This window comes from Sprattus sprattus (assembly GCF_963457725.1).
Source record: "Sprattus sprattus genome assembly, chromosome: 12".
In the NCBI taxonomy this organism is placed as follows: Eukaryota; Metazoa; Chordata; class Actinopteri; order Clupeiformes; family Clupeidae; genus Sprattus; species Sprattus sprattus.
Genome location: NC_137910.1, coordinates 7,053,889 through 7,064,467, shown reverse-complemented (window position 1 = coordinate 7,064,467; position 10,579 = coordinate 7,053,889). Strand labels below are relative to the sequence as shown.

At 40.0% G+C, this 10,579-nt stretch overlaps 1 protein-coding gene across 3 annotated transcripts in view; it reads left to right on the top strand.

Annotated features, from left to right (window-relative positions):
• mlip (muscular LMNA-interacting protein) overlaps positions 1-10,353 on the top strand; it is a gene marked incomplete at its 5' end in the record, with an annotated part of 24,154 nt that extends 13,801 nt beyond the window's left edge. For 2 of the 3 annotated variants that reach the window (XM_080849016.1, XM_080849015.1), the window contains 2 exons: positions 372-500; positions 9,984-10,353. In XM_080849016.1, coding sequence (XP_080705142.1) covers positions 372-500; positions 9,984-10,208 — 354 coding nt within the window. In that variant the 3' untranslated portion in view covers positions 10,209-10,353. Of the gene's footprint in view, positions 1-371; positions 501-9,820 lie in introns of all 3 variants that reach the window. The other variant, XM_080849017.1, reaches the window with a different exon arrangement.
• Positions 10,354-10,579: the final 226 nt, after the last annotated feature.

Here is a 10,579-nt window from a genome sequence, read left to right as displayed (position 1 = left end):
TTATTAAGTACTGGCGCCACTTAGTCAGCATAAGTGTAAGATCTACATGCGTAGGTGGAGGAACTTCTTTTCTGTGTTTGGGTGAGCTCAGAGGTGATAGAAAGGGTCCAACTGTGCTTATTCGACCCTGGGTAAAACTGACAGCCTTGGAAGACCTCAGTCAGGGACTTTTAGTCAAGAGTGGCTATTTTGTCCAAAAATTGTTTCTACATTGATATCTATAATGTTTTTGCAAATTCTTTAAATAATCACAACATACGTTGATCTTAATTGCAACTCATATCACTTTGAAATATAACTCTCACAAGAAATATAACCGTAACAAGTTTATTCAGTTTATTGAGTCCTTATGATCTTCTCTTTTGTTCCAGACGAAGCCAGGAGTGATACGTCCTGCCTCTGTGACGTCAAGGTTACCCACTGACAATGAAGAGGAGAGATACTCCCCAAATCCTTTCAAGACTTATCTGGACAATCACCCTGGTAACAACCCTAACAAGGTGAGACTGATTGGGCCCTATCTTGCACCCAGCGCAAGTGACATTGTCACCGACGCAAGTATCATTCCTATCTTGCACCCGGCGCACAGCGCGATTTTCCCTCCAGAGGTCCGCTTCGAAATGAACTTGCGTCGACATGGGCGGGGGCGGAACAGAGAAGGCGTTTCTCTGGCGCAAGTGGTATTTTGCAGTTTTCAAAACAACGCCGTGCGCCGTGCGCCATTGACCAAAAAAAAGCTGGTCTAATGTGAGGCGCAATGTCTAAAGTCTGTAACGCGTATTCAGAACGCTATTTTAAGGGCGCATGTGCTTGCCCGCACAGTATAGGACCTGTAGGCTACACTTTACTTCTGTCGTCTTCACGAGAGATTTACACCAATTGTTTGGCAAGCCATATATAATTACAAGGAAAATAAAGTATTTACCACATGAGGAAATCATTGTGATATCCGTATCCAAGACATTTAAAAACTAGGCATACATCTAGCGTACACAATTGACCCAAATGATTCAGGTTAATTGAAGCTGCGTGACATTTGATTTATTGTATGGCTTTGTTGCATTTATTTAATGCCAGTATTATTATAAATCTTGTAAACTCATCTCTGTGTATGTGGACTTTATTTATGTACCTTGGGTTTGGTCAGCTGGTGCACTGGCTTGGGTGCCGATTTCCATGCCCCCAAATCCCTGCACGCTCTCAGGCGTGAGGGTAGACGTGGCGATGTCCTCTGCTGCCGTCAGATCCTGGGTCGAGGCAGATCTACCTCCCGTGAAGGCACGAGAACGTGTGTTACCTTCCAGCTTGGATGTCCCACGTCTCCGGACGTCATTATAGCGTTTTCGGCAACGTTTTCGGGTGCCCCGTTGCAGAAACAATCACGGCAATATCTTGACATGCTTGCTTGACTTTGCTTACTTTTGGAGGGTTTCTCGCATCCCCATATATATCTATCTCCCGGCTTTTTACAAAGCCATACAATAAATCAAATGTCACGCAGCTTCAATTAACCTGAATCATTTGGGTCAATGTGTAGGCTACATGTATGCTTATTTTTAAAATATCTTGGATATGGATTTCACAATGATTTCCTCAAGTGGTAAATACTTTATTTTCCTTGTAATTATATATGGCTTGCCAAAAAATTGGTGTAAATCTCACGTCGGTCTCCTCGGCTGTGAACTTCTCCGGTCTTCCACCAGGTAATTCCGCCATCAAAATAACAAGCCGCTATGGACTATGCGCTTCTCGCTCTTAAAGGGAATGTGAAATGACGCTCCGATTGGTTTATTGCATATTACGCCCAAACCACACCTATGGCTGAGTAACCTCCTTTGGACCAACCCTTTTGACACTTGCGCTGGACGCAAGTGTGTTTTTTCCGCCGTTAAAATAGCAACTGCGCCATAGAGCCGCCCACACAGCTACTTGCGCTTGGCGCCGTCCTACTTGCGTTTCTGATCGGCAAGATAGGGCCCATTGTGTGCCTGCATGTGTCAGTGTTATTATGATGTCAGCAGGCAGTTTGATCACATTGATGATTCAGTGCTATTTACACTGTGAAAATCGTCTGGCTTAAATGGCCTATTCTGCTTGGGCCATTAAACTCCAGAGGTGGATTTTGAATATGGCGTGTCAACACATTCTTCTCTGACAGGGAACAATTGCATGCGCCAATCACAAACCATCTGATTTATATATTTGGCAAAAAAACATCACATTCCCTTTATTGGAAGAGTGAAGCAGATATCCTGATATCCAGATGAAAGTTTTTTTTTTAGACCCATTAACCCATTAAGACTTCAGTGTCTGGGAAGAGGCAGTCTAATTTGTTCGACTTGAATGAATTGCACAGTCAGCAGTAAACAAATATAATTTATGATGTAAACACACAAAAATGACATTTCTTGTTATTTCTATTCATTGAAGTCTTAATAGACTAAGGCAGAAGAAGAAGCACCGTGCCACACAAGCGCATAACAGGCAGCCGCATCAGCTTCTTTCCCTCTCTCTAGGATATTCCATATTGTCAGTATATCTACATACACATACAGTCACCTTATGCATTCCCCATTCATATACGTAGGCTAATGTTTCACTGCTACTCTGGTGTGCTATGCATCAGCTTTTTTCTCTCTCTCTAGGATATTCCATATTGTCAGTATATCTACATACACATACAGTCACCTTATGCATTCCCCATTCATATACGTAGGCTAATGGTCACTGCTACTCTGGTGTGCTATGCATCAGCTTTTTTCTCTCTCTCTAGGATATTCCTTTTTGTCAGTATATCTACGTACACATACAGTCACCAGTAGTCTTGTGTTGCATGATTAATTCATTTCTATACCCCCTCTCTGCTGTTGATCTAATGGTCAGCTAAACAGGCTAAACTCGCTTGTTTGTTTTGCTGGCGTTTTGGAGGCATCAACTACACCAAATAGCCTGCTGTTTGTTCACAGAGTAATTCTGAGTAAAAAAGCGACGTAAAGGACAAAACTTCAATCTAATAAACATTGAATACCATAGTTAGACGAACCTAATATGCTTTTGCCGTAGAAGTTTAGAATCATTCTTTTGCATCACCACACTGTGCGTAGCCTATGCAATTGGGGAAAGGAGTGAAAGGAGCCTGAGAAAGCCCGGATTTCCATCAGAAAACTGTAATTTCCACAGATATAAGCAAAAACGAAACGAAAGCTATCTATTATTTTTTTTATCTCAGCAGAGTAGAGCACGGGGACAGTTGTGACTTGCTCTGTTCCTCAGCAAGTGTCACGCACAGACAACATGCGTGATTGCATCAGTATGCCACATTTCAAATTCCGTCTCTGTCAAAAGTTAAAGACAGAAGTCCGAAGTTTTGTGCAAGATTGATGCAACATTGATACATGGAGAATGGAGGTGAGATGAGCTACATTGTTCTTAACAAAATCAACATTAGCTTATCATAGAATCTGGGGGCAAAACACTTTCTTTTTTTTACCGGCTCAAAATCACATACCCTCATCAACAATATAACAGTCAGTTGGAAAGGATTTAATTATTTTTAACAACAGACAAGGCACTTTGATTTATTCCTTGTAGCTCTTGGAGAATACTCTCCAGAGTATGCGATATTGCCATCTTCCTAAATTATAATCTTGTTTGACGCATTCATTGTAAAGAGATTGCTCAACAATGCTATAGGTTGGCTTCAACAAAACCTTTCACTGATTAACATTGGGCTGGCTCTGCCCATTTTTGTACCTTTAACTACATCTTTTACATCTTTACCACTGGTTTTGAAGCATGTCCTTTTTTGTGCAATACTGTGCATGCCCTGCCAGCCATTTTCCCCATCAAGGTAAGGCACTATGTTTAATATAGGTGCAAAACTCTATTAAGATGGGGCACATCTCAGACTTGCATTCAGTGGATTGGCAGACTTAGTTTGCCTGGGGGAGACTGCAGTCACCCTAATGTTGTCAAGCTCCAACCCCCAAAGGAAACAGCAAGGGCTCCAGACACAGACTCTAATGTCAGGGAGCAATATTGGTGTCTTACTTGGATCTTTTTGGAGGTTCCCCTGAGACACAGGAGAGATAGGCTAACAATCCTTCGCACGGCTCCTGTTGCTATCCTACGTGCCATTCTTAACCTTCTCCACATCAACCGACATCGTCAACTTGGAAGAGACATGATGAATACAAATGAAAATGATAAAAATAGGCCATAGGCTTTGAGTTGACTGAAAAGAAATATAGGGGCAGTTATTGGTCAGAGACCTCCAGAGAATTAAAGGCTCTAAAGGTACTTGTGCAGGGAAAGTAAATAAAAGAGCAAAAGAGCAAGCTGCCCTGAACATTTGCCAGTGGCTGCTGTTGTAGATAATGTAAAAGTCAGTAAGATTATAGCTTAGAATTCAAAGCTCATAAAAATAAAGAAACTGCGTTTTGCAAGCAAGCCGGAGGGGAGAGCATTGTAAGATACTGACTGGAGATGTGATAAATCTGCTGATTGGGCCATTCAAAATATATTCCCCGATAAAAAAAACGTTGTGAGCTGGCCTCTGGGTTCAAGAATCTAACACCTAACACACACTGTGTTTCGATTGACACAACACAGTGAATACACCTAACCTCTGTTCATTTTCTTTTAAAGATACAGAGTAAAACCCATTCAAACTGAAGGGACCGGTTATTTGATATTCATAGGTAATAATGATATGCCATAGTCAATAATTTGTTCTTATTTGTACCTAGTAGAAAATTAAATACTATCAAAACAAACACACCTCTCTGTTTTCAGAGATAGAGAAGCTGTCTGTCCACTGCCTTATCTTCCAGCCAACCTTCTGATACCTCTGCAGCTACCAGTGAACTTCTCTCAGGGCTCTGATGAGTTTTCATTGAGGTGAAGGCTATTGACATTGAGCTGGCTTTCCGTTTCTATCTTGTCTTGTTTAGGCAGATATAAATGGAAAAGGGGAACGCTCTTGTCCAAATGTATTGCTGTTGTGCATCTTTCTTGGCCCTTAGAAATTAAAGCTCTATGGTTATGAATGGTTGGGAACTCAGATGATTGCAGAATTAGTTGACAAGTGACTTGTTATTAATCATTTATAGTAAAGATGTTTATTGTTTTGTTTATTGTTTATTGGTTTATTTGATAGGGACCATGCATATTCATGAACATTGTATATAAAACACCATGTAAATATGCCAGAGTTAGTAAAAATAACTACTTTCCATCTGCAGTCCCTAGGCAGGTGACATAGGACAAACATAGAGACAGCCAGCAGTGAGAAAGTACTCATACACTATACACTTAAACACAAAATGGTGTACAAGATGACAAGATGAATTCAGCACTTGAAATACACTCCAAATTCCCCCATTGCATTTTCCTCAGATTTTCTTCATGACAGAGTATTCTCTCAGAAGATGGTGGGGGGGTAATTTTGTACTGAATCATAATAATACCTACAGTGTTAGTGATAAAGACTTATCCTCATCTCACTGTTCTGTTATTTAGTCTCCATGTGCATTGAGACTTGAGCTTTCCATCATAAAATCAACATAACCATGTCATATGCTATATTCTTTCATTATTTCCCATGACAGTTATTGTGCTATTGTCTAGCAGTGTCATGTTACCGTAATCGGTAATTGTCATTGTCATTGACATTTTCTTAATTTTATTTGAGATGCCATAATAGATTGTCACATGCTAACAAGATGTCATATCATAAAACATTATATGAGCTGCCATAATAATAATAATAAATATAAAGTTTATTTTTAACGCACTTTTCATTCAGAAGCATCTCAGAGTGCCTGAGCCATAATGACCAATAATCACAACAGTCTTGTATTGTTAGAAATAATGAAAATCTATGACAGTATATGACATGGCATGTTGGTGATTATGTTTATCTTGTGATGAATTAGCCTCAAGTTATCCAGTGTTAGACTGGATCTTCAGCCTTGATACCCCCAGTAGTTACACAGATATCTGGGCATTTACCATTATACCATTGAAAGAGCAGGTTAATGATATACTGTGAACCATTAGGTTTCAACGTTGGCTGTATTCTATGACTGGTCAGGGCTATTGCCCTGACAAGAAAGCACAGATTACCAGAAAAATATGACAGTCTTTGTAATGACAGTGTAGAGCTCACACCTCTATGAGAACAAGCTTTTAGAGAGCATCTATGTCAGAGAAATTGCATTGTTCTGACACCCTAAACACTGGTCTTATTTTAAGAGGCTTTTACTCAAGCAGAGGCAGTCATGGAAAGCTGTCACAACACGGTTGTCTTGTAAAAGGGAGTTTGATTGCAGAAAAGACGCAGCCACAACGTGAAAACCTACAGACAAAAGACATCAATATCCAAACAAAGAGAAGTGATTGTACTTGCTCTGTTGACATTGTTAGTCTAGGCAACGAATAGAAGAATGGAAATTATTGACCACAGAATGTAGGCAAGGAAAAGAAGAATGGAAATTATAGAACACAAAATGTCCCTTTATTTGTCATTATTTCACTATTATTTCTCATTATTCCATTATTTTCCCCTAAATTCCAGAGCTGTATGTCTATGATGTATCAATGTGGGGGGAAATATTTGGTGAACACACTTAAACTAAATCGGTCGTGACATTAGCTCACATTAATATGCAGTCATTGTAATCTGAAACTATCACTATCTTGAGACGGAGAAGACATACTGATTTTCCCTTTTGCTTCATATCATGTCTGTCATATCAGCGCACGTTGATCCGCCCGCACAGACAGAAAGGGGTTCGTATCAATCCCCTGCTGTTCCAGACGGTCTGCTGTTCCTCCTCCCTGGAGAGCAAACTGCTGTTCTGATTGCTTGGAGTGTTAAACTTTACTTCACCCTCTGATTGAGTGGACAGGGTCCTAACCACTTGCTTCTGGATCTATATCTATATATACGTATATACATACACACATAACTAGAGCAATCGGTCTGGTGTTCTACATTCCCCCAGTTTCACATTTAAACAATTGAATAAATACTGTATAATGTGGAAATGAGAAGATACTATATAATGTGGAAGTGTTACACAATGTTACACACAACAGAATGAGCAATAGTGTGAGCTTTATTTTCATCTAACTGATTACAATAGGAATGAATGTTTTGGTTAATATGCAATGTGGAATATTAATTACATCTCCAGTGCCAGTGTTAAAAAGCCACTGATAAATGATAGTTATTAATGAAAAATGACATACACAAGTCCTGTCAGTCATAGTTTTAAACTACACTCTGATTCTAGTGAGAATAATGTTGAATTGGTGATCATTTTAAAGGGTCGTGACTCTTAGATGCGTTTAAAACTCTGAATCTAGTGAGAATAGTGTTGAACTGGTGATCATTTTATAGGGTCGTGACTCTTAGATACATTGCAGTTCTGGGGCACTGATTCATTATCCAGCAATTTAAAAGCATTTTTTTTAAGTCGCTAAGAAAAAAAAAGCATTGAAATAAAACCCTTAAAGAGCTTGAATTTTAAATTAGATATCTTTGAAGTCATTTTATGGGGTCAAATTGAATTCATCATACAGTTAAGAAGAAATGATTATGAGCAAAACACCTTGCAGTGACTTTATTTTCTTGGTCCTTTATGGATTGTCAAAAATAGCTATTTGACACTGAATAAAGTTTAACCTGGAACACAGCTTGACCTCACTCATCCACTTAGCATTACTCTCAACTACCTGCTAACTATCAAACAAACCACAGCCTTGCACTTCCCCTGACCCAAAATCTAAAGTTTAACAGATGGCTTTTGGATTCTGCTCAATCATCCCAAAATAAAATGGGAAGCCATTACTTATGTACTATACTTCTGCTGCAATAGAGATTATTGTGTTTGAGATCATCAGACATTGACCCAAAGTGACCCATAGAACCTAAGAACCCAACAAGACACTGATCTGGGCCCAGTTTCCCGAACGCTAAAAAGGACTTGAAATCGGTCGTAAGAGGGATATTGCAGAGCGGTTTCCCGACGCCGCACTTACGGCAATGATGAGTCTATGATGTCGCCAAAATCCACGTAGGCCGTTAAGATACGTCGTTATCGGGAAACTAGGCCCTGATTATGCACTACTGTGTGAATAGCCTCTAATTACTTTCAGTGGCAAATTGTGAGCTTGTGATAATTCAGCCACCCTATTTCACAAAAGCTCAATTCATCGTCTCATATGAGAGCTATAATTATCTGTTTACTTAGGAAGGATATTCTCAATCACTATCTGATTCTAATTCATTCTTTAGTTTGAGCCCTTGTGCGCTATTCTTTTAATGAAGTTCTTAATTAAGTCTCCACAACTGGTCCTTTAATTCAAGATGGTATGACTGTCCACAGGCCCTGGTCGCTCCTTATCCGTACAAAACTAACGTAAGTGGGGGGGGGGGGGGGGGGGCTTTCTCCCTGAGATGGCTGGCTCTGATTAGGTAGGTTATTATGCAGTATAGGAGGGCTGGAGAGCGGTGCCCAAATTATCTCTCTGTATTCTGATTAGAGGGTGAAGCTGTTATGTTGTATGTGTTTTCGTGAGGTGCCTTTTTGGGGGCCATTCATTTTTGTGTGTGTGTGTGTGTGTGTGTGTCAGTGCTCGTTGAGAAAGCTTTGATGGTTTGTTTTGTTGTGTTAGAAAAGTTGTTTGTGTGCAGCAGAACCTTGCGGTCTAATGGATAATGTTAATGATGCCACTTCATTATAGACCGGACGGACCGAACAGTGGGAGATCCAAGACAAGCGTTGTATAAGATTACGATAGGATGAGCTATTGGTCAATTAGTCTGACATTTACATTGTCAGTACATTTCAAAATCCATTTGAGAACAACCTTATGGGAGTAATTGCCGGAGGGAGCGATGAGTACGTTTAGATCATTTGAAATATAGATTCATTAAACCTTGTTATTATGCGGCTCCTCAGAATGTTCCTAAAAGTACCGTTGATTTTAATGGGCCATCCCAACGTTCTTCCATACATTAATTCCTGCTAACAGACCGCTGCGAAAAGATAATGACCGCTGTCCTTGGCAACGGGTTTTGTGCTTCTAATTCACTAGTCCGTCGGGGTGTTGTTCGCCCCGTCGGGATTTATTTTTGGCTAATGACCTGTGGACAATACATTATCCCTTACTTAATAATAAATATACACTTAACAGTTTGTAGGGTCTTTTTTGAATGCTCTCTGAAGCAATATGTCAGTAATTTGTCCCCAATCATGAGCCAGACAGACAGAACTGTCCCAGGTTACTTGAATGGACACAGTCCTGACATATACTGTATACATACAGCGAGATAATCTCAGAAGACTGAATTATTACTCACAAATTACAGCTATAAATAATATAAATAATTTAATATGATAATTAGCAAAAAGCACAAGTAAACTCACAGTACCAAAAAGATAACACGTCCTTGGATATCCTCTGTTGTCTAACCATGCAGTGCTTCATCCAGTGCATACGTTTGTGGTTGCTTTGTTAGTTGTGTTTTAGAGTTCTCTGTATAATATGATGTGTGCGATGCAGTGTGGTGACTGTGGTTCTCCACAAATGGCAAATCCAACTGACCCCTTGCCCTGTATTGAAAGGCTGCCAGTGTTGCCAGGTGATATTTTTCCTGTACAGCATTTTTTTTTTAAATAAATGTGTCAGCAGTCTAAGTTTAGTTTAGGGCCATGTCATCTACAGTAAGTCTCAAGGCAGGTTGCCCTCGGATTCAAATTGAATCAGAGAATTAACATCAAAAAAGCGTCTTTTTTTCTATGCAAGGTAGACGGCAATTGTGGAATGGACCGAGCCCTGATGTGGCACGGACTCTGGGGCCAGTCCCGGCCCAGATCTGCTCCTGAACCTCCAGCTGGTTGGGATGCTTTTCACACTGTGCTGACGTGGATGTGAGGGAATTTACTGAAACTAACAAACCGAAATGTTTGCAGTTTGCCAGCTCGCTTGTGGGAGAGCCTGAGGCAGACGGTGGGAGACCTCTGAGCGGCCAGCCCATGGCCAAAAACGCCTCTTCTGGAGGAATGAAGTTCAGCCTGTTACCCCCTACTTTTCGGCTAAGCACAACAGAAGAGACTCTCTCGGCACAGCAGGAGCCTGCACCATCTCCACTCAGCACCACCCTGGCTAAGATGGAGGTGTATGAAACTGACATTTAAGCTGCCTTCAGTTGTTAAGAAAGGTGATGGTCATAACTCTCTTGCATCAAATGTGATTAATATTCAGTTTATTAGCTTATGTGTTAAAAGAAGGTAATTATGTTTATATGTTTAATTATGTTTTGTCAATAAATGTTAGCCCTTTCACTCATGCTGTTGGATCAGAATGAAAAAAAAAACCATCAATTAAACCAATTAGAAAATAAACAGAATATTTTATGGTATGAAGGAGTTGATTTTTTACAGAGGAATAAAGTTATTTTTGTTTTGTTAATGGTGTTTTTAGCTACATTTCCATTCCTCTTTTTATTAGTAACTGCAGTCAGACTTAACTGGTCTTCAACTTAAACGTTAAACTGAAGTGTAGTGGT